Consider the following 23,273-nt stretch of genomic DNA (forward strand, 5'->3'; position numbering starts at 1 on the left):
ACATTCAGTCACATTGTCTTTCAACATCGATCTGAGTCAAGCACACATGTGGTGACTTTATATTTAAAGATATTTAGTTGTTTATAAATAATAAATTAAATAAATTGTAAATATCCCATCTAATAAATATGAAATAGTGACAGTGTTGTGAAGGTAGGAATCTTTACCTGTTTTTGGCTTTGATGTTTAACTTATATAACAATAAAAACTGACGTACATAAAGAAGAAATACAGAGCGCAGCTAAACGTGGAGAATGGACTTGCTCTGCTCCATGCATATTGCTCACCCATCTCATTAGTGAGTTTAAGAAATTAAAGCAATATTTAGGCTAAAATAAATAAGACTAAAGTTTTTGCACATGGCAGCAGTAAGGTGTCTGCTGCTCGTTATGCACACAGACATCACCTGTGCACTTTTTTATACTTACAGTATCTGCTCACTAAGGCCTGATGTTTATATTCTATTTCTTAAATTGCTTTAAAATAATTTCATGGCTGTTAGGCTGTTTTTCTTTTGTGTTGTATTAATGCCCGTGTTTGCAGAGGCCTAATAGTGTGTGTGCGTGGCGGTGCACAACATTATACAACACATCCAGGTCCCAGGACAGAACTTTGTGGAACTCCATGAGTAACTTGTGTGTGCATGGAGGAGTCATGGTTGACTAATGGAAATCTATAAGTACAGTAATTCAGGCGAGAGGTAACAAATGCATATAAACAGATACAAAGTTTATTAATATTATTTAAAAGTTATTTACTATTTAAGAGTAAACTATCTGTAACATGAAGCTCCTGAGTTACAGTTACAGTTACATTTAACCTTTAACCTTTAACCTGAAGCAAAGTGGAGAACAGAGAACATGAAGCTTCTTCACAGACACAGTTCATCTGTACCTGAGTAACAGTGTCCACATGTCTATAGGGGGCGCTGTGGAGTGAGTCACTGAGGTTAGACTCCACCTCAGTGTCGGTGCAAGTGATGGAGTCGTCTTCAACCTGCAACTAAACAGTTTAAACCTTTAGACACACATTTACATTGTTTGTTAACGAGTACTGTACGTTTTAAAGTACTGTCTGTTATGAAATGTATTATTATTAATAATTCTGATGCTGTGTGTGTGTGTGTGTAATATTGCATTGTGTATTACCTGTGTGTTTACTGGTTCTGATCCTGCAGAAAACCATCACAGTCACTGTGAGTGTGATGATGATGATGATGATGAAACTCACATTCAGCACAAGAGCTGTGATCTAAGTAACATGAAGTGCATATTAAAATCATTAATAGAAACTAGGGCTGGGCAAGTTAACTCGTTTTAATCGAGTTAACTCAAGTGATGAGTTAACTCGATTGTTTATCCGCCAATTATTTTCTTTTTTCCTGTTCTGCAGCATTATTTTCTTTTTTCAAGTTCTGCAGCAGTCAGCAACAGACTTTCACAAAATAAAAGCCTGACTTTCACAATAAAACAATAAATAATCAAACCTGAGTGAATGCGAGATAAAATAATTAATCGAGTTAACTCATCACTTGAGTTAACTCGAGTTAACTCGAGTTAACTCCATTGAAACGAGTTAACTTGCCCAGCCCTAATAGAAACATGAAGTATGTGCTTAATCCTCCAACCATCACTTCCTTCCTCTTCAGCCACGATGACATCACGATGAGTTTGTTCATTTTTCAGTTTCCTGATGAAACACCTTCTTACTGGTAGTTTACCTGAAGTGCAGATGACTGTGGCAGCTCACTGGTTTCAGGAGAGCTTGAGCTGGGAGCTGTGGCTATGGCTGCTGGGAGAGATGTTGGAGTAGGTTCCACTGACCAGTTCGGTGTCGAAGAAGGTAAAGCTGTGAAACAATTACAAACACATGTATAAACACACACACACACACACACACACACACACACACACACACACACACACACACACACACACACACACACACACACACACACACACACACACACACACACACACACACACACACACACACACACACACATTATAACCTACAGCAGGGTGAATGGAGATTATGTAAAGTACGATTTGGTGGTGTTGTACAAATAGAATAGATTTATAGAATAATTGTAGAATCTGAAACAGTTTCTCTAAGTTTCTGTAGAAACTCACCGTCTGTGACGATGATCTTAACTATTGTTTCTAAGTCTGGATGAAAAGGTCTCTTCAAACGACACATGTACCGTCCAGAGTCAGACTTCCTCAGCTGTTTTATTGTCACATGAACAAATGTACGAAGTTGTGAAAAAAAATTTCCTCCTTCGTATCTGATGCTGTATCTGTCTCTCTGAGCTGTGACGTCCTTTGTCTTAATCAGGACGTCTCCGTCTTCACACGACTTCCTGCAGAAAAGCTTCGTCCCTCCAGGGAATTTAAATGAGCACCTGACTGTGATGGATTCTCCTTCAGGTCCATAGTACACACGCTGAGTGAGACCGTCCTGCAACAAGGAGCCTGAAACATCAACACTCCTCCATGTTAGCAGATGGGACACAGACCAAAGTAAGAAACCAAAGCAGACGTTAAATAAATGATTCTTAAAGATGTTTCTGTCTTTTCAGGTCGTTCTTATCTCACTGATGTTTGTTCAAGTGTTTCTGATCAGTTTGGTCTTAATTAGTTATTTGATGATATAAAAACAGGCTGAGACTGACTCCTGATTGACAGCTGAGACTGACCCATGATGTTTTCTCACAACAGCTTTATTGGCATTTCAAATAATTCACAGACACAGGCCCCGACTGTTCATTAACTCCTGTTTTGTCTCGGGTTGGATTGACCTCTGGGGACAAATAAAAGTCTAAATACGACTTAAGGAGACTTTATATAAAAATCAGATAAAAAGATGAAATGATTATTTCAGGAAAATCTAAAATGAAACAAATAAAAGTCTCAGACAAATTTAAAAAACTGAATTCTTGGACACAAATTTGTCACAGGAATTGGGTAAAACATGAGTCGATCACTTCTGCTGATAAACTACAACTTTGAACCTGATGTCATGAAACAGAACGAGTGAAATAGCCGAGGAGACGTAAAGAAACACGATCACATCTTATTAGCTGCAAAGAAACAACAGAATTTTCAAATAGAAAGTAAAACGGATCAACTCACTGAGAAAGAAGATGAAGATGAGATGAGCGTTCATGTTTAGGACTGAAGCTCTAACGCTGCTTCACTTCCTGCTTCACAGGAAATCTCCAAACTGTTACTTCTCTAACGGATCTGACCCTTTGTTGAGCCATGAGGTTATTACCACACAGATTAGCGGAAAGAGTGAGAGGAACAAGGAAAAAAGAAAGTCCTCACTAAACAGCCAATCCCAGCCGCGGCTCAAAGGGCATCATATGGCATATTTAATTGCACAGGAAAAAATCCAGACACAATCGGCGAAACATTAAACCCACTGCTGGAATGAGCTCGAATCAGTGTCGCTGTCTAACGGGTCGATCACCCGGTGCGTCACAGACATGACCCAGGACATAACGTGCCAGCTGGTGGACAGAGTGAAGAAAGGGAAATATGCTTTACAGTTAGATGAATCCTCAGATATATCAAACTTCTTCAGTAATCTGTCTTGGTGTGTGTAGGGACAGGACTGAAAGCGAAAGTCTTACAAGTCGCCACACGTAGATTCCACGCTCTGTATTATTCACAGAGAATCTCCTGCAAGCGAAACACTTGAACCAGAGCTTAAACATATTCTTGACATTGCGATAAAACTACATAAAAACACGACCACTCAATTTCAGACTTGCTCTTAAGGGGAAATGTGCTGAGTCGCCGGAATGAGCTGCAGGACGAGGTGCGCATATTTCTGATGAAAAACGTAATATTTATTATTATTTACTTTATATTTGAATCAGTTTTAACATATTTACAGTCTGTTATTTATTTACAGTGAAACTCATGAACATGTCCGAGCAGATTCGTCATCTTCAGATATTGAAAACTCTCCGACCAATCAGCCGGCTCCTGATTGGTCACTGTCTCTGAAGCCGTCTGAGGTGATCTGGTATTGGACGGTGGCGTCCGCATGACTTGGAGATTTAACAACTGTTGCCAGGCGTTGTGACCCTGACCACTGGAGGAGGAGCCTGATGTTGGAGGCGTGGCCCCAGCTATCCCCAAGGGCAGGGACCAGCTGTGATTGGCTGCCACGCACCCGCGTGGTCATCTGGTTGGTGATCACAACAGCTACAGTGTTTCTGGTTGCCATAGCAAAAAGCTGCTGGGCGAGGCCGTAGAGGAGGCGTGTCCTCTGTGACAGGTCGTCAAACCCTCTGAACGGAAACGCCACACTGTCAATCACCAGGAGGCGGACCCTCGGGTGATGGGACAGGAAGTCGGGCAGCAGGTGAAGCTCGGCCAGCAGCTCCACGTAGTCAAAGCAATGCACCTGAGGGACAATCAGCCAATCAGAAACAGTCTTAAACCTGAGTGACTTCTGTTACCATGACGACCTGTTGTCATTACCAGGAAGATGTTGGACAGGATATCCTCCACGGTGAAAGTTGTCATGGCGACACGCTGCTCATCATCTTCGATCAATAAGGAGCAGTGTCTGACGGCGGCCGCGGCCACGTCGGTGACTCTCTGCAGCAGGAAGCTGCCCTCTGTGTCGATGTAGACCACCTGACCTCCGACCCCCCCGAAGCACTGAGGCACCTGCACGTCCACCGCCAGCTGCAGACTGATCAGCACAGGGGTCACAAGGTCAATGACATCATCAACTGTTTGTCAATAAAAACAGATCATGTTTGTGTGTGTGTTAGTGTATGTGTGTGTTTGCGTGTGTGTGTGTGTGTGTGTGTGTGTGTGTGTGAGTGAGTGTGTGTGTGTGTGTGTGTGTCGGACCACAGTTGTGTTTTCCCGATTCCTGGCGTTCCACAGATTTCCGTTGTCTTCCCGACAGGAACTCCGCCGCGGAGCGCAGCGTCCAGTCGAGAGGAGAAGGTCACGATGCTCCTCGTCTCCGCCTCCTTCTGCAGGAGCTCCAGAGCAGTGAGAGAGGCCCCCCCCCCCCCACTCCTCACAGCCTGCAGCACCTCCAGCGCCTCCTGCTGGGACAGACCAGCCTCTGCAACATGTAAAACGAGTAGTGATGCACTTGTGTTGCATTAAAGAAGCTGTATGAAGTAGAACCTGTGTCTCTTACCCTGGCTGAGCTGCGGCGGGTGAAGATGCAGAAGGTCAGAGGTGAACTGGAAACCAGCGGAGACTAGTTTCACCTTCACGTTAAGACTTAAACGTAAACTGGAAACTGAGCGAAGCATCTTCTTCTCCTTTGCTGGAGGTTAACGTTTGAGACCCATTAACACCAGGGTGTCGGGTCTGTGGAAACACATCAAGAAATATTAAATTCTCTTCATTGATCCAGTTACTTTTAGAAACTCAAACTTTATGTTCAATTCTGAACCCATGACCCAGACTTGTGTTAGTGTGAGATGTCTGAGTGGTGTCAGGTTCATCTGCTGTGGGAGGACTGGAACCAGTGAGTCCGATCCTGTTTAGTCTGGTTTTGCTCTGTCCACTGTAATGTCAGTGTCAGGTGTTCATACTGGGATCTGCTGTTCTGTCCTTAACATTGAGATGTTACTGTGGGACCCTTCTGTGGCTCCTTCAAACCATCATGTCCCACAGAGTGTTGCTCTGGTCCTGATCCTGGTCCCGGTCCTGATCCTGGTCCCGGTCCTGGTCCTGGTCCTGGTCCTGATCCTGATCCTGATCCTGGTCCTGATCCTGGTCCTGGTCCTGGTACTGATCCTGGTACTGATCCTGGTCCTGGTCCTGATCCTGATCCTGATCCTGGTCCTGGTCCTGGTCCTGGTCCTGGTCCTGGTCCTGATCCTGATCCTGATCCTCCTGTCTCTGGCTCCTCAGACACTTTGAAACATCTCCTCTCATCACGTGTTCATTCAGCTCCGTATCAAACACAAACCCTCAGAAAGTGTTTACCTGCTCTTCTTCTTCTTCTTCTTCTTCTTCTTCTTCTTCTTCTTCTTCTTCTTCTACTCCTTCTTCTTCTTCTTCTTCTTCTTCTTCTTCTTCTTCTTCTTCTTCTTCTTCTTCTTCTTCTTCTTCTTCTTCTTCTTCTTCTTCTTCTTCTTCTTCTTCTTCTTCTTCCTCTTCTTCACAACATGCCGCCATGAATCGAACATGAACACACTTCCCGGTTGAAGATTTCAAAGTAAAAGTTTGATTTCACTTTAACAAGTCGGAGACCATCCGTCACAAGTCTCTGCGAATCAAAGTTTGAATTTGATGATTTTATTTCATTCGATTTTATTTAATTAATTAAATTAAAAACACCGGTGTGTCCCGGAGCTCCGGTAGAGGAACCCAGCCTGAGGAACACGGTGGTGCAATGAGATTTCTATATTCATATTAATATACACACATACATAGATCTATATCTACACATCTTCAAATAAACAATTAATATTTTTTTCTTCAAAATATACTGGAAATGAAAACGTCCAGTCTTTCAAATCGGGTCTCAAAGTCTTATTTTGAAGATACAACCGGAACTGTGTATCAGCTGGTTTTCCTTGAGAAGCCATGTGACGTCATTTCCACGCGACGGAGCCGTCGCTCGTTGTGTTTTTCACGTGTAGCAGCGAAGAAAAGGTGAGTTTTCTGTTTTTATTCTTTTATTTAATAAGAAACAAACCGAAGACGAGTTTTAATGTGAAGGAGGAGGAGCCGGAAGTGAAGACGTGATCGATAGTGATTATTAGCAGTGATGAGCAGCCCAGTTATTAGTGGTGGTGCATTTACTTCTCTACTGTACTTTCATGTGTCTGTACTTTAATTCAGTATTTTCACTCAGCCATTATGATGTAGTAAACTGCTGCATAAGGAAATATGAAACACAAGTACTTTTAGTTTGTATACTATTACTATTAAAAGCTAGTACTTATATTTACTCAAGATAAAGTGGTACTTTTAAAGCATTTAAGTAAAATGTTTAATAACTCACTTCCTCCACCAGTGGTTATTGATTCTATAGATGGGTTAATGTGTTAATGTTACGTTAGATGTGCACACTGCTTAAAAGATGAGGCAGCATCTACCTGAGATGAATCTATAGAAGCAATTTATTAGATATATAAAAAGAAAATATCAGTATAAATACAGACCATCTACCATATTTTCAACTCCTCCCGTTTGCTTATTGAGTTTCTGCTTTGTTCCAATTTGCTTTATTCTCTGATTGAGACTTGAGCTGTGGACAAGGTTGTTGTGATATCGATTGTTTATGATATGAAGTGAAATGTTCTTGGTAATCAGGAACCAGCATTCAATTGTTTTTATTGGTAACAAACAGACATAAGCACAAACAACAATAAACCATAAAAACCAGAGCACAGCAATCTGTCATCTGTTAATCTTACTGTTTCTACAGATGGAGAAAAGAGAGGAGGAGGAGAGGAAGACCGCAGCTCAGAGAAAGGAGGAGGAGGAGGAGGAAGAGGAGGAGGAAGAGGGGAAGATGACAACAGCTCAAGAGGAGGAGGAAGATGAGGAAGAAGAGGAGGAAGAGGGGACGATGACTACAGCTCAGGGGGAGGAGGAAGAGGAAGGAGCAGCTGCAGACAGACCTGTTGAAGATGCTGCTGTGATGAAGAAGAAGATGATTTTCAAAGATTCTAAGTTTGTTCCAGGAATCGTTTACATAGGTCACATTCCTCCGAAGCTCCGCCCCAAACACCTGAGGAACATGTTGTCCGTGCACGGAGAGATTGGACGTGTGTTCCTGCAACCTGAAGGTAATGTACAAGTACACACACAAGTATACAAACCAGTACACACACAATGACTCACACCAGTACAAGTTCACACACAGGTACACTCAAAAGTACAAATGCACACGTAAGCACAGTGATGGTATTAATCGCTGACCAGTGACGTGTGGATCCGTCAGGTCTTCAGGTCAGAAGGAGCAAGAAGAAGTCCGGCTTGAGAAGGTGTGACTTCACTGAAGGATGGGTGGAGTTCAGGGACAAACGAATGGCGAAGAGAGTGGCGTTGTCTCTCCACAACACGCAGATGGGAAACAGGAAACGCCATCGCTTCTCTGCCGACCTCTGGAGCATCAAGGTAACGTCCCTGACGTCCTCCTGTGACAGCTGGGTCTGAATTCGTAGACCGGGTCTAGACCGAGATGAGAGGGTCTGGTCTTCCTACTGCGTCACCAGCTTGTCCCGCCCTCACAGCTGTTGCCTAGCAACAAAGACACAGATAAATAACTATATTTTGAACGGTTAAACCGTGAGATGTTGTGTTGAGTTCTTATATTTAAAAATACGTTTTCGCCCTGTCTGTCTGTGTTTACCTGTCTCTCTACCTGTCTGTCTGTTGACCTGTCTCTTTACGTGCCTGTTGACCTGTCTCTCTATCTGTCTGTTGACCTGTCTCTCTACCTGTCTGTTGACCTGTCTCTCTACCTGTCTGTCTGTTGTCCTGTCTCTCTACCTGTCTGTTGACCTGTCTCTCTACCTGTCTGTCTGTTGACCTGTCTCTCTACCTCTCCGTTGACCTGTCTCTCTACCTGTCTGTTGACCTGTCTCTCTACCTCTCTGTTGACCTGTCTCTCTATATGTCTGTTAACCCGTCTCTCTAACTTTCTGTTGACCTGTCTCTCTACCTGTCTGTTAACCTGTCTCTCTACCTGCCTGTTGACCTGTCTCTCTACCTGTCTGTTAACCTGTCTCTCTACCTGCCTGTTGACCTGTGTCTCTACCTGCCTGTTGACCTGTCTCTCTACCTGTCTGTTAACCTGTCTCTCTACCTGTCTGTTGACCTGTCTCTCTACCTGTCTGTTGACCTGTCTCTCTATCTGTCTGTTGACCTGTGTCTCTACCTGTCTGTTGACCTGTCTCTCTACCTGTCTGTTGACCTGTCTCTCTACCTGTCTGTTGACCTGTCTCTCTACCTGTCTGTTGACCTGTCTCTCTCTCTACTTGTCTGTCTGTTTACCTGTCTCTCTACCTGTCTGTTGACCTGTCTCTCTCTCTACCTGTCTGTCTGTTGACCTGTCTCTCTCTCTACCTGTCTGTCTGTTGACCTGTCTCTCTACCTGTCTGTAGTACCTGCACAGGTTCCAGTGGACTCACCTGAGCGAGCAGCTGGCCTATCAGAGGACAGTCCAGCAGCAGAGACTCAGGACTGAAGTTTCTCAGGCGAAGAAAGAAACAAACTTTTACCTGAACAATGTGGAGATAAGTTCTAACCTGGACAAAAACAAGAAGAAGAGACAAAGAGCCGGAGGACAGGTAAACTCTAAACCAGTTGGTCACTGGTCAGGTCATCATCTCACCTGGAATCTAAAATGTATTTGTTGTCCTCAGGCCGAGGACAAGGTGTGGGACTTCACTCAGCGACAGACGGAGGAGGAGATCCAACTGAGGAAGAACAAAAAGAAAGACTCCATTTCCCAGAAGCACCTTGACAAGGCGCGCTCCATTCAGCAGAAGAGCCAATCAAATGTCTCCCTGTTGACCAAGATTTTCAACTCCAACCAATCACAGTGAGAGACGGCTGACAGTAAAACAAACTGATGAACTTCACCAGCCAATCTGAGCTCAGTCTGAGTTGAGGGGCGGCGCCACTGGAGAAGCCTGCTGACCTGATTGGTTGAATCTTATGTAACAGCTGCTAACGAGCTCATTAGAGACAATGACCTGTTTTTATATTATCAATAAAAATTTTACTTAACTCTCTGTCTCTCTGGACTACCTGTCTGTCTCTCTGGACTACCTGTCTGTCTCATAGGGGTGATGACATCACACTGAAAGCTCCAGTCAGGATTTTACTTTAATAAATTGATCTGATGTGATATTAAAAATCAAATGTCAATTTATTAATATCTAATCAGTATGAAGAGAAACATGTAAACATTTGGATTTCAGTGAATTTCTGTTTATTTAGATCAGAGTTAACGTTAAAAAACTCACATTTACAGTTATAAATATATTTTATTAAAATCAAATAAACAATAACAGTTACTATGACGTCATTAAACGTTTGTTTGTTGTTTGTTCTTCTTTGTTTACCTGCTCCGTGTGTTGTTTGTGTAAATAAATCATTTGAAGTAAATGAAGCAGCGGGTGGGGAGCGTGCCGGGGACGCCGTGCAGTGACGTCAGTGTGGGTGGGCGTGTCCTTCAGCAGCAGCAGCAACATGGCGGCGGATTACTGGGAGTCACGGAGACCCGGGACATTTTCAGCTTGAACCGAGCCACAGATAACCCGGGACAGTCCGGGACAGACCGGTGAGTAACGGTTCCTGTCGAGTCTCCGGAGCAGCGCGTCACTACCGAGCCGCAGAGCCGCTAGCGGAGCCGCAGCTCCAGAGATTAACCTGTGCCTGCTATTTATATCACTCTGCAGCAAATAGACGGGTCCCGACTGCATACACTGTGAGAGGTACTCGTGGAATGGAAATACTCTGTTCATCGTCATGATCACTGAGCATAGACAGTACCACAGAGACAACACTGAACATAGACAGTACCAACACTGAACATAGACAGTACCACAGTACCAACACTGAACATAGACAGTACCAACACTGAACATAGACAGTACCAACACTGAACATAGACAGTACCACAGAGACAACACTGAACATAGACAGTACCACAGAGACAACACTGAACATAGACAGTACCACAGAGACAACACTGAACATAGACAGTACCACAGAGACAACACTGAACATAGACAGTACCACAGTACCAACACTGAACATAGACAGTACCAACACTGAACATAGACAGTACCAACACTGAACATAGACAGTACCACCACTGAACATAGACAGTACCACAGAGACAACACTGAACATAGACAGTACCACAGAGCATAGACAGTACCACAGAGACAACACTGAACATAGACAGTACCACAGAGACAACACTGAACATAGACAGTACCACAGTACCAACACTGAACATAGACAGTACCAACACTGAACATAGACAGTACCAACACTGAACATAGACAGTACCACCACTGAACATAGACAGTACCACAGAGACAACACTGAACATAGACAGTACCACAGAGACAACACTGAACATAGACAGTACCACAGAGGCAACACTGAACATAGACAGTACCACAGACACAACACTGAACATAGACAGTACCACAGAGACAACACTGAACATAGACAGTACCATAGAGAACCAGAAGGAGAATATAACAAAATTGTCTTGGTAGATGTGACAGATCTGTTGTCACGGTGACAGATCCGTTGTAATGGTGACAGATCTGTGGTCACGGTGACAGATCTGTTGTCAAGGTGACAGATCTGTTGTCACGGTGACAGATCTGTTGTCAAAGTGATAGTTAGGCTCAGATCAGTTCCTCTCACAGCTTCAGATCGCGAGATGCTTCCAGAGTTCATTTCCTGTGTTTACCTGTGTAGGTGTGGTCTCCAGGCTGGCTTCCCCGCCCCCCCTAGAGTCACGGCCCCCCCTGCCTCCCCGCCCCCCCCTCATGGAGAGGATGAGGAAGATCAAACGGCAGCTGTCACTCACTCTGAGGAGGGGAGGGGCCGCAGGAGGGGAAAGGACGTTGAGTGACACTATCAACCAGGAAGTGACATCACACAGTGACTCAGGTAACACACACCTCGGCAGCTTAGACCGTGTCGAACCTAGAAGAGACTTTAACATGTTTTCCATTAGCCTCTCGCTTGAGTACTTACATTTAAAAATAAATTCGTCTCATTTTTTGCTGCAATCAGGTTTTGAAAACAGACGGCGAATCCCACGATGCAGCAACCGTCACGTTTCATTGATACAGTGATGAGAAGAGAAACAAGACGCCTCACTCGTTAGCGATTTGTCATCAATTAACTAAACTGAGTTAGAATACAAAGTATTTTTTTAAGAAAATGAAGAGTGAGCCGTCTCCTATCCTTTTCATCTCAGTTTCATGAGTGACCGCTGTCTGTTAGCGTTGAAAGAGTCGCCGTCCGGAGCACCTTAAATATATCTTTAATTTTTCCTCAATAATATTTTTGATAATATTGTTTTACTCTCTTCCCCACCCAGAGGTGTGTCTTCGCTCTTCTTCTGCTGTTCTGAAGGTTCGGGGTTCTGCCTCTTCTTCTTCTTCAGTTCAGTCTCTGCTTCAGTCCTACAGCAGCTCACTGAGGAAACCTCGAGGCCTCGGGCGAAGCCTGAGCTCGTACCTGAACCACACCAACAGACTCGGTAAGAGTCAGTACTCACTAACTAGCTGTTTAGCTAACTAACCAACCTGCTACTCAACCACTCTACTAACAAACAAACCTATGAACTGTTGTTTCCAGTTTGAATTAATTAGATTAATTTAACTCAATCAAATGTGTGAGTCTAAACATTCACTGCTGTTAGAGGCAGTTTGGGGTTCAGTGTGTTGTCCCAGGACACTTCAGCACGACGAATGGAGGAGCTGGGCATCAAACTACCGACCTTCTGGTTAGTGGACGACCAGCTTTACCCACTAACACCACCCTGTGTGTGTTTATTCAGAGATTGTCCATGAGGATATGAAGATGAGTTCAGATGGAGAAAGTGACGCAGCTTCTTCAGACGATGTAAAGACAAGTCCAGTTCCAGTGAGACTGAGGACCAAGAAGATCTCTACTGAGGTAACACACACACACACACACACACACACACACACACACACACACACACACACACACACATCCTCAGGTCTATGCTCAAAATGTTTCTCACAAATATATAAGTACAAGAACAAACACATTCATATATCTTTGTCTGTGTTGTGTTTCAGGACATTAATAAACGTCTGTCTTTACCGGCTGACATTCGACTTCCAGACGACTACCTGGAGAAGTTTAATGTGATTGGTCCAGCTCTGTTTGAGCAGCCAATCAGCAGGCGGCTCCGCCGAGTGTCTCTGGTACGCTTTTGTTCTTCTATCAAACCCCTAAACCAATGGCCTGTTTTTATTTGGTTTATATATTGTTTTCTCTGCATCATTAGAGATTCACTCTCTCTGTACCTGTCTGTCTCTCTCTGTGTCTGTCTCTCTCTGTACCTGTCTGTCTGTCTTTGCATCTGTCTCTCTGTGTGTCCACAGTCAGAGATTGGTTTTGGGAAACTGGAGACCTACATCAAACTGGACAAACTGGGAGAGGTGAGGACGTGATTTTTTTGTAGAACAACTGATTACGACTCATAGCATTCTCTATCTACCTGTCTGTCTCTCAGTGTGTCTCACCAGTCTGTCTCTAACCTGTCTCTGTCTATCTTTCTGTGTGTAGGGGACGTATGCTTCAGTGTATAAAGGTCGGAGTAAACTGACGGACAACCTTGTGGCTCTGAAAGAAATCCGACTGGAACATGAAGAAGGAGCTCCGTGTACGGCCATCAGAGAAGGTACACCATCAATACTGCAGTATCAAGACTACAGTACTATCCATAATACATCAATAATACTACAGTGTCAATAAAATGATCAATAACACTGCGTTATAAATACTACAGACAGAGACACACAAATTCAGTGTGTGTATTAATGTGTGTGTTTTCTCTCCCAGTTTCTCTGTTGAAGGATTTGAAACACGCCAACATCGTCACGCTTCACGACATCATTCACACGCAGAAATCCCTCACACTGGTGTTCGAGTACCTGGTGAGACACACACAAACACACACACACACACACTATATGTTAATGAGTCTGATGTGTATCTGTTGTGTTACAGGACAAAGATTTGAAACAGTACCTGGACGACTGTGGAAACATGATCCATGCTCACAACTTCAAAGTGAGACAACGTCATTTTTATTATAATTATTATTATTGATACTAATATTTATTATTTTTTATATACATATATTTATAATGTTCATAATATATATTTATATATATATTTACTGTACTTTTTGTGTACATTTACATATAGACAGAGTTGTGAGTTCAATAGAATCTAAACCTTAAGTTAGTTAGTTGTATTTGAGCTGGAAGTTGTTTATTAACAGGTGGAATTCATGGAGAGTGTGTTAGCATTAGCATTAGCTCTATAGTTCGTCACTGAAGCGCATGAATCATGGGATATGTTGGGCCGGGAAGGATCCACCCGGTGGAGCGGTATAGTCACTGCGACGCAGTAGGTCTACAGAGGACGTGGCTCCGAAATATGACACAGCTTATGTCCATATCTACCTATTAACATAAACTATTTTTTTAGGACAAAGTTTTGTAAATGAGAACTTTACCGTCATTCTTTGTCCTACTATTACTGCAGGTTATATTCTATGGTAGTTTAGGTTATTTTACTCAGGTTTAGTTTAAATTACTTAGGTTTAGTTTCAGTCAGTCAGAGTTGGTTTAGTTTACTCAAAGTTTAGTTGACTCATGGTTGGTTTAGTTGACTCAGAGTTGGTTTAGTTGACTCATGGTTGGTTTAGTTGACTCATGGTTGGTTTAGTTGACTCAGAGTTGGTTTAGTTGACTCATGGTTATTGTTAACTCACTTCGCTTCTTTTCGCAGCTCTTCCTCTTCCAGTTACTTCGAGGTTTGTCGTACTGCCACAAAAGAAAAGTTCTTCATCGAGACTTGAAACCTCAGAATCTGCTCATCAATGAGCGAGGGGAACTCAAACTGGCCGACTTTGGTGAGTGACAAGCCACAGACACACGACAGATACACTATACTAACACTCTAACAACTAATATGAATCACACACTTGTAATGTGTGTGTGTCAGGTTTATGATAATGTTAATATTGATATATGAATATGTTGATAACGTATTGATTGTTCTGTTCACTTCAGGTCTAGCTCGAGCGAAGTCGATTCCTACAAAGACGTATTCTAACGAGGTGGTGACTCTGTGGTACAGACCTCCGGACATCTTACTGGGCAGCACTGACTACTCTACTCACATCGACATGTGGTCAGTACTGCAACACTATTTATACTCATACTTATATACACAGTGGAAACCAGGTTGATTACTATGAAAGAATTCCGTAACTTCTGTATGAACTTGAGGGAAAGGTAACATTCTGCACACACAATGACTGCGCTGCTCACCTCTCTCTCTCTCTCTCTCTCTCTCTCTCTCTTCTCTCTCTCACCTCTCTCTCTCACCTCTCTCTCTCTCTCTCACCTCTCTCTCTCTCTCTCACCTGTCTGTCTCTCTCTTCCACCTGTCTGTCTCTCTCTCTCACCTGTCTGTCTGTAGGGGCGTAGGCTGTATCTTCTATGAGATGGCGACAGGTCGACCTTTGTTTCCTGGTTCCACGGTGGAGGAGGAGCTTCACTTCATCTTCAAACTACTCGGTAAGAACCAATCAGCATCTGCCTTGTTTCCTGGTCCTGTTTACAAACTCATAAAGTGTGATGTCACTGTGAAGTCACCTCATCATCATGGGGTTGTGTCTTAAACAACGTGTGTGTGTGTGTGTGTGTGTACAGGTACACCCACAGAGCAAATCTGGTCTGGGATCAGTTCTAATCCCGAGTTTGTGACGTTCAAGTTTCCTCAATACAGAGCAGAGAGACTGAGTGACCACACCCCCAGGTACACTACACAACACAACTACATGACACAGCTACACTGACGACCCACTGACACTAAATGATAAATCTTAAAAATAGTCATTCAAGAAAAATAATCTCTTCGGTGTGTGTGTTTTTTCAGGCTCAGCAGTGAAGGAGTGGAGCTGTTGTCAAAATTCCTGCAGGTCAGTTAACGTGTCACAGATGGGATGTGACATCATCATAATGAATAATAACATTAAAGTTATACTGTCATTAATAACTGTTTATTTGAATATTTCTGAATTGTTAGTTTGAAGGGAAGAAGAGGATCTCTGCTGAAGACGCAATGAGTCATCAATACTTCAGCAACCTTGGAAACAGAGTGACCAAGCTTCCTGACAGTAAGTTTCATCAAAACCTTTGACCCTGAGTTCTGTGATGTCACTTCAGATGATGTCATCATGAGGTCACTGTCATTTCAGCAATGTCGATTTTCAATTTGACTGAGATTCACCTGGAAAAAGAGGCAAAGAAAACGATGACAACACAGCCACCGGACACAGGTAACACACACGCACACACACCTGACACAGGTCACACACACACAGACACAGACACAGACACACACACACACACACACACACAAACAAACAAACAAACAAACAAACAAACAAACAAACAAACAAACAAACAAACAAACAAACAAACACACACACACCTGACACAGGTCTCACACACACAGACACACAGACACACACACACACACACACACACAGACACACACACCTGACACAGGTAACACACACACGACACAGGTCACACACACACACACACAGTTTCCATGACAACAGGTTCACATCCTCTGAGGCTGAAGGTCATGTGACCGGACTGAAAGCTCCAGAACTTCTGCTCACTGACCCTCAGTTGAGATGAAGTGTCAATTACATACGAAGACAATTATTAAACGTGTTGGAGTAAAAATAAAGTTTCTTTCTATCCAGCAAACAGTCCGACCAGGAGGCGGAGTCTTCTTCTCTGACATCATCATGGGCAGAGTCTGTGGTTATGACATCATCGGGGGCTTGGATTTCTCAATGGACAAACAAAGGGAAACTGGCAGAACAGGAAGTGATGGATTTTTTTTGCTGCAGGAAACAGGAAGTGAAATAAAAGAACAAAACAAACAATTGTTTATCTAGAGAAGAAAAAGAAGAAGCTGTCAATCACAACTCTCCTCTGACCAATCAGAACAGGGCTTCAATTCTGAATATCAACAGGTGATGATGTAATAACTGAAAAGATGATGGAGTGAATTCTGTCTTCCATCGTCACTGATTTAAAACAACCGTTATGATGACATCATCTCGTTAATGATGACATCACAAACTCTACAGCTGCTTGGTTTTGTTTTCACAACACGTCTGATCAACACAGATCAACAGATTAAATTAGGACCTGAATTGAAACATTATTTTTGTAAATCTGTTTCTCATCAGTTTCACTGGCACCTGGCGTCCAGGTGTCAGTGGGAGGAGCCTGTTCACTGTCCATCACTTTCAGGTCATTTAGCTTTTTCTGTCTGAATTTTGTTTTCTTGAAAAGTTTTAATTTTTCAGTTAGAAGCTTAAATTAAGTTGTTTTTAAAGTTACTGTTGTGAACTTTTCAAAATGTGAATGAATATTAGCAATATAAAATAATTGATGAGACAGAAATGATCGGTGTTATTAATGATGTGTTTTTAATCTACTGTAAAAATGTCACATGTTTGTTTAAATGTGAGAATTTAGAAATAATCTTTATATAGTTTCAGTGGATCAACTTGATTCAACAGAACAAAAAATAATAAGAATCAATAACATGTACAAATCTGAAATACTGAATAATTCGTGTTTAGTTTAAATCAACAATCGGGAACAAGTTGCGATCGTTGTGTTAAATATGATCAATGATCTTTTCTCTAACATTTAAAACGTTTGTTTGTTATTATGAAAATATTTAAATTCACTGAGATTCAGAGAAAAACTGTGAATCTGAATTTTTCAGATTCTTTTCTCTGAATCAGATTCTGTTTTTGTGATTGACAGTTGTTTAAGGAAGTAATGTCACGGGGGGCGGAGTCACCATGAAGCATCACATGTTTTTGTTGTTAGTTAATGAAAGACTGTTGAATGTAACTGGTCAGTATTGAAAACTCAACAAGAGTTAACGTTAATAATGTGATTTACTTTAATATCTGCTGACACACATTTAGGTTAGTTTAACTCTAACCTCAGAAAACTCAAACACTAAATCCTGTTTCATTTCAGTCAGATTAAAGAAATCCTCTGATTGAATTATCACAAAGTTTATATTTTAAGAATAATCAGAAAAAAGATTAATGTCCGGACGTGTTAAATGTTTTACATGTTTAGAAGAAATCCAACGTGTTTGTTCGGCATCAACTTTGATCCAGATGCTGTTTTTTTGTAAATTTACTGATGAGCTTTGTTTAGGTATTAAAATACCAAAGTTATCTGCAATATACTGCAATGCATGATGGGATTCTTCCAGATAACTGCTATGCTGTTTTTTCTTTGAACTTTCTTCCGTCTGACGAAAAGCACTGAAACGTATCTGATGCTATAACTGATCTGATACTTGAAATATTCATGTATGGAATTGAAATTAAATCCTTTGACTGTGTACAACTGTTTACGACATGTATTCTGGATATATTTACACTATTCAGTTTGAATATAAATTAAAGTTCTTTATTTATTCTCAATGTTTTCTCTGAACGTTTTGATTAAATCACCAGATCCACAGTAACGATCCATTTCACCACAACGTGTCGTCATACAAACTCACGAGCAGATTCCACATCTACACTCACTCACGTTTTATTTGTATATTTTCACCGATCCCAGTTTGTCTCTGGGTTTAACGAGCTGGGACGTCCTGTGATGTTTACCCTCAGCAAGAGAGAGGGAAACCAGCAGAACTCCACTGGAGACAGGAAACATAGAAACTTCACAGAGAGGATCTCCTCTGCCATCCTGAGAGTTCTATGTTATATTAATCATGTGAATTCATGAACCAGAGTCTGAGCTTCAGTCAGTGACGAGTCCGGTGAGAGAAGAGACTGAAACCAGGAGGTTTTCTGCTCCAGGAACGTTGGGGAGTGGCTCCAGGGCGAGTGGCCCCCAGGAGGTTCTCCTAATGCCAAGGGCGGGGCTAGAAGTCACCTCTGAAACGACCACTTAGAACTTGTGTATCTGACCTGGAAACAGCCTCATGAGACTCAGATGCTTCTGTAGGAACATGATCATGTGTATCAATTGTCTTTACTTTAAATCAACAGCAGCTTGTTACAGTGTGTGTGTATAAATAAAAATAAACACCAATAAATATTAATGGTAAGATAAGTCAGATTGTTCTGTGTGTGTGTGTGTGGTTGTGTGAGTGTATTATGGTCTACAAATAGATTGTATTGTTCTCAGCTCACCCTGCTGTGTGTGTGTGTGTGTTATGTATAAATTGTAAGTAAATATGTACAGTACATCTCCCCAATGAATGTTGTCATTGTTCTCGATCATGTTTTCAGAACGACAGGTGCTGCCTATGGTCAATGTGTATTTTAAATATGTGTATGTGTGTGTGTGTGTGTTTGCAGAGCTTCCATTAGGATTTTGGAGCTTTGCTCTGGAGCCTCGGTGGAATGCAGCCCATAGTTACTCCCTGACCAGTCACCAGGTCCTGTGTGTGTCTGCGTGTGTATCTGTGTGTGTCTGTGTGTGTGTCTTTGTGTGTCGGACCCAGTTACTTCAGGTATTTTGATGCTCTGGCTCATCTTCTGATTTGATCGATACCCTCCAGCTGTTCTCTGAGTTTCCCAGTGAAGCAGCTGAACCCTGTTTTGTTGAGACTAATTTACAACGATTATTATTCAGATTCTAATCAGTTTAAGCCAAATGAAAAAACCTCAAACTGTTATTTCACATTCTCTTTAGCCCTGGTTTGTTCTCCTGTTAAATCCTGCCAGCTTCCTGCAGAACTGGAACAATGAGACTGAACAGAAACTAAACTCAGAGCTGAGAGAGGCTGAAGTGAGTGGAGCTGAGTTCATGAATACTGACAGCTGGAGATGATTTACTCTTCTAGAGATTAGACAAGTCCTTTAATTAAAATGGACCTGCAGCTATTTTGAAAATCAATCAAAAAGTGAAATATTCAACACCTTCTCATCCTGATCCTGCAGAGCAACGACCTGAGTGACCTTCAGGTTTCAGACCAGGTCAGACATCTATCACTGGGAACTCTGGGAAGCTGGGATTTCTGATTTGTGAATATGGGCTAAACAAATAAAATGTCATGAAGGAAATGAAGAAAAATGTCTGTTTGAGGATTATGGAAAACATTGTGTAAGAGCATATGTGTGTGTCTCTGTGAGTGTGTGTGTGTGTTTGTGTAGCATTATGGAGCTTTGAGGACTATCTCACGGCTCCTGTGGCGTCTCTCTGTTGTTCAGCTAAAATAAATTTATAGCGTCGCCCATTGTTCTGGGATACATTGTGTATGTGTGTGTGTGTGTGTGTTTGTGTTTGTGTGTCTGTCTCTCTCTCTTTCAGGCCGTAGGATCGAGGACATCTCTTTAATCTTCAGACTCTTTGTGGTGCAGGTCAGTTGCTCAGTTAGTTGTGATGATGCTTCAGGTCATGTGTGGAACTACAGATGCATTATGTTGATGAATGTCCTCACAGATGTAGAATTACAAATATGTGTGTGTGTGCTCTGGTGGGACGGGTGTGCGATTTGCCGTCCAGCTCAAATGTAAGAGGATTTATATTCTATTCTTTTAGTATTAACACTGTGCACAAGGGCTGAGTGTTTGTGTGTGTGTGTGTACAAACACACATCCACACACACAAAAACACTCACACAAACAAGTACACACACTCATAAATATCAGCCCTCTTAATGTGTAAAGATTAATTTCATCTAGTTCTATGAAATATTTATTGAGAAACTTATTACAATTTTAAAACTTTCCTGGATCCAACAACATTTAATGAGCTGACATTAACCAATCATGACGTCTCAGCCTCTTTTTAAATCATCAAACACGTGATTCAAACCAAGCTGATCAGAAACACTTGTTCAAACATCAGTGAGATCAGAACGACCTGAAAAGACAGAAACATCTTTGGTCCAGATCCCATCTACTAACATGGAGGAGGTGGGGTTTATGACCTATACTGCGGGCGGCCACCAGGGGGCGACCAGGAGGCTTTGGCTTCTCTTTGGGAGCTGTCTGCAGTAAAACACTTAGTTGAGGTGTTTTTGTAAATTTCTGATTGTTTTATTACTTTAACATTATTTTATATATATTTAATATTATCATTATTAAATAACTGTACAATGATTATGATTCCTTCTTTTGTACTTCGAGACCATTAATCTTCCTCATGTAGAATAATGAAGACATGTCACTATTATCGCCACAGATAATCTGATAATTCACGGTATGTCTGATATGAATATCCACGGTCGTACGTTATGGTCGTATCTGTCGTCTCCTCCACTCGTCCTCACGCTGAAAAGGTCTAATGACATTTCTCACGAGTTGTGGTTCGAGCGTTCAGCAGCTGCATGTTTCTGTCAACACGTAATCCTGAATCTACAAATATTATGTATCAGCCCCCTGCTGTTGGTTATTGGAACTGTCTCTTTAGTGTTAAAGTTAAATAAAAACTAATTTAAAGGCTGCAGTTTCGTTTGATTTGTCTTCCCTGATTCGATTTAATGTTTTTCTACGACCATTTGTTAACATCTATTTGAAATCTAATGACTTTATGACTATGAATACAGATTCATATTCATATTTGTTGAGGAACTTCACCTCATATATAAAAGTTGAGACAACAAATATAAAAATGTCGATGCAAAACCCCAGAGTTCAAGAGGAGAACAAACATCGTAAACATCGTGTGTGTGTGTGTGTGTGTGTGTGTGTGTGTGTGTACTCGGGTCTGCTGGGTGTTATTAAGGGTGTGTGACTCAGTATTTAAGCTTCACACAAAGTTATCCTGGATTAGAAAGAATCAGCTGGAAAGACAACTGGAGGGAGAGCGAGGGATGGATGGAGGACAGAGATGAGAGGAGGGAAAACAAAAGAGAAGGAGAGGGAGAGGGAGAGGGAGAGGGAGAGGGAGAGGGAGAGGGAGAGGGAGAGGGAGAGGGAGAGGGAGAGGGAGAGGGAGAGGGAGAGGGAGAGGGAGAGGGAGAGGGAGAGGGAGAGAGAGACCTTTACATGAAACTGAGAGAAACAAACAGTGAGTTACATGTTTGGTTCTTTTCCAAGAGAAAGTCAACGCTCTCTGGGAAACGAGCTGCAGTAATTGCAGCCGCTCGAAGTTGCAAAGATAAGGGGCGGGGCCAGCTGTGACCTCATTCAGGGAACACAGCTCACGCTCAACTCCTTGTCTATCATTTCTAAACCTGGTGAGAACATCGTCGGAAACGGCCAAATGGTCATTAATACAAAAATTACTAACCTAATGAAGAAGACACTAATTTAACTTTTAGAAACATTTTCCTCAGACATGATATGAAATGACTAAAGTTACAATTTTCCTGCACCGTGAGGACCAGGAGCTGAGGTTCATCTCAGCTCCTGGTCCTCGGTCCAGATGGACCCGTGCATGGTCCTCCTGCAGTGCGGGTTAGCTCACCCTAACCTCAGACTCACAATCAGAAACACAAAGACAGAGGGAATCTGAGATTTCAGCCGATTAATAATCTGTTAACAACTTTACATGGTAGATATAATACAATTTAAACCAAAGAAGTAATGAACCATCCTCGTTTAAACAGGAGAGGATGGAGTGAGGGAGAGGTGGAGGTCTGATGACCATAGATGGATGGATGAGTCCATGAGAGAGAGATAGAGAGAGAGAGAAGTATGGAGCGAGGCGGTGGCTCAGCTTCCATAGATAGAACAGAACCAGTAGCTGAGACCGAGGATGAGAACATGTGGCTTTAGTTTTGCTTCTCTGCTTCATTTTGGAATTCTATGACAACCACATCAGGCCTTTTATGACCGTCCACTGACACCAGCCGGACCAATCAGCTGCAGCGGAGGAGGTCACATGCTGCGGCGACCTTTACAGAGAGGTTATAAAGTGAGGCTCTGTTCTGTGTTCTTCAGATCATCCTCACATATCAGGCTGCAGCAGAGACACAGAATCCACCACGAGCTCCGGACCAGACCAACCCGACACAGTGAGTACAACCGAATCTGACTCGTCCAACGCGTCCACTTCACAAAGTCTCTGGAGACGACAGCGAGGGAAACGTCCTGTGAGGTCAGAGAAGATCCAGAGTTGGATATAAACCAACGGCCCAGGAAGTTGGTGATATTTAGAAACAAAAAGATGATGCATGAAAAACTGCTGCAGCTGCATCATCTTCAGTTTCTCTATGACCGCAATGATTCAGCACTGAATTAACAATCATTAGCTTAAATTAGGAATAAGCAGTTGTGATGTTTGAGTGAAATCTGAGCTGATCTGCTGCATCGAGTCAGATTCGATTTGATTGACACAAACAAACAATCACAAACATCTGAAGTTGTCAGATTGAATTTAAAAGCTGTTTAATCCTCATCAGAACTCAGAGGTTGTGATATCGACTGTTTCTAATTTTCTAGTTATAATATCTAACTATGTTCTGCTCAGATGATGCATTCTGTTAAAT

General features: G+C 42.3%; 4 protein-coding genes across 4 annotated transcripts; 2 read left to right on the forward strand and 2 right to left on the reverse strand.

The window, feature by feature from the left end:
* Positions 1–784: 784 nt before the first annotated feature.
* Positions 785–3,443, reverse strand: LOC133005532 (natural cytotoxicity triggering receptor 2-like). The gene is made up of 5 exons (XM_061075240.1): positions 3,135–3,443; positions 2,133–2,474; positions 1,721–1,848; positions 1,149–1,251; positions 785–1,002 (listed from the first exon to the last, which is right to left on the reverse strand). The coding sequence occupies exons 1-5, from the start codon at positions 3,166–3,168 to the stop codon at positions 992–994; spliced, it is 618 nt and encodes a 205-aa protein (XP_060931223.1). The 5' UTR covers positions 3,169–3,443; the 3' UTR covers positions 785–991.
* A 165-nt stretch (positions 3,444–3,608) lies between these two features.
* Positions 3,609–5,666, reverse strand: rad51c (RAD51 paralog C). Its single transcript, XM_061075238.1, has 4 exons — positions 5,179–5,666; positions 4,878–5,100; positions 4,497–4,713; positions 3,609–4,419 (listed from the first exon to the last, which is right to left on the reverse strand). Exons 1-4 carry the CDS (start codon positions 5,294–5,296, stop codon positions 3,985–3,987), a joined length of 993 nt encoding a protein of 330 aa, XP_060931221.1. The 5' UTR covers positions 5,297–5,666; the 3' UTR covers positions 3,609–3,984.
* A 943-nt stretch (positions 5,667–6,609) lies between these two features.
* abt1 (activator of basal transcription 1) lies at positions 6,610–9,740 on the forward strand. Its single transcript, XM_061075239.1, has 5 exons — positions 6,610–6,650; positions 7,429–7,792; positions 7,948–8,123; positions 9,113–9,298; positions 9,374–9,740. Exons 2-5 carry the CDS (start codon positions 7,429–7,431, stop codon positions 9,554–9,556), a joined length of 909 nt encoding a protein of 302 aa, XP_060931222.1. The 5' UTR covers positions 6,610–6,650; the 3' UTR covers positions 9,557–9,740.
* A 1,769-nt stretch (positions 9,741–11,509) lies between these two features.
* On the forward strand, positions 11,510–18,303 carry cdk16 (cyclin dependent kinase 16). The gene is made up of 16 exons (XM_061075233.1): positions 11,510–11,651; positions 12,088–12,249; positions 12,550–12,668; positions 12,818–12,946; positions 13,127–13,183; positions 13,311–13,425; positions 13,587–13,681; positions 13,755–13,817; positions 14,544–14,667; positions 14,828–14,948; positions 15,240–15,337; positions 15,473–15,578; positions 15,699–15,741; positions 15,849–15,939; positions 16,021–16,101; positions 16,540–18,303. Exons 1-16 carry the CDS (start codon positions 11,528–11,530, stop codon positions 16,575–16,577), a joined length of 1,566 nt encoding a protein of 521 aa, XP_060931216.1. The 5' UTR covers positions 11,510–11,527; the 3' UTR covers positions 16,578–18,303.
* The last annotated feature ends 4,970 nt before the right edge of the window (positions 18,304–23,273 follow it).

This window comes from Limanda limanda, chromosome 7 (genome assembly GCF_963576545.1).
Source record: "Limanda limanda chromosome 7, fLimLim1.1, whole genome shotgun sequence".
Classification (NCBI taxonomy): Eukaryota; Metazoa; Chordata; class Actinopteri; order Pleuronectiformes; family Pleuronectidae; genus Limanda; species Limanda limanda.

Excerpts from the sequence above, each read along its gene's own strand:
- LOC133005532 (XM_061075240.1), bottom strand. The coding sequence starts at position 3,168 with ATGAACGCTCATCTCATCTTCATCTTCTTTCTCA. Across the intron at positions 2,475-3,134 it reads CATCTTCATCTTCTTTCTCA|GCTCCTTGTTGCAGGACGGT; the intron begins GTGAGTTGATCC and ends TTGATGTTTCAG. Across the intron at positions 1,252-1,720 it reads CACAGTCATCTGCACTTCAG|ATCACAGCTCTTGTGCTGAA; the intron begins GTAAACTACCAG and ends CATGTTACTTAG.
- rad51c (XM_061075238.1), bottom strand. The coding sequence starts at position 5,296 with ATGCTTCGCTCAGTTTCCAGTTTACGTTTAAGTCTTAACGTGAAGGTG. Across the intron at positions 5,101-5,178 it reads CCCGCCGCAGCTCAGCCAGG|AGGCTGGTCTGTCCCAGCAG; the intron begins GTAAGAGACACA and ends TACATGTTGCAG. Across the intron at positions 4,420-4,496 it reads TCCTGTCCAACATCTTCCTG|GTGCATTGCTTTGACTACGT; the intron begins GTAATGACAACA and ends ATTGTCCCTCAG.
- abt1 (XM_061075239.1), top strand. The coding sequence starts at position 7,429 with ATGGAGAAAAGAGAGGAGGAGGAGAGGAAGACCGCAGCTCAGAGAAAG. Across the intron at positions 8,124-9,112 it reads CCGACCTCTGGAGCATCAAG|TACCTGCACAGGTTCCAGTG; the intron begins GTAACGTCCCTG and ends ACCTGTCTGTAG. Across the intron at positions 9,299-9,373 it reads GACAAAGAGCCGGAGGACAG|GCCGAGGACAAGGTGTGGGA; the intron begins GTAAACTCTAAA and ends TGTTGTCCTCAG.
- cdk16 (XM_061075233.1), top strand. The coding sequence starts at position 11,528 with ATGGAGAGGATGAGGAAGATCAAACGGCAGCTGTCACTCACTCTGAGG. Across the intron at positions 13,682-13,754 it reads CACTGGTGTTCGAGTACCTG|GACAAAGATTTGAAACAGTA; the intron begins GTGAGACACACA and ends GTTGTGTTACAG. Across the intron at positions 16,102-16,539 it reads AACACAGCCACCGGACACAG|CAAACAGTCCGACCAGGAGG; the intron begins GTAACACACACG and ends CTTTCTATCCAG.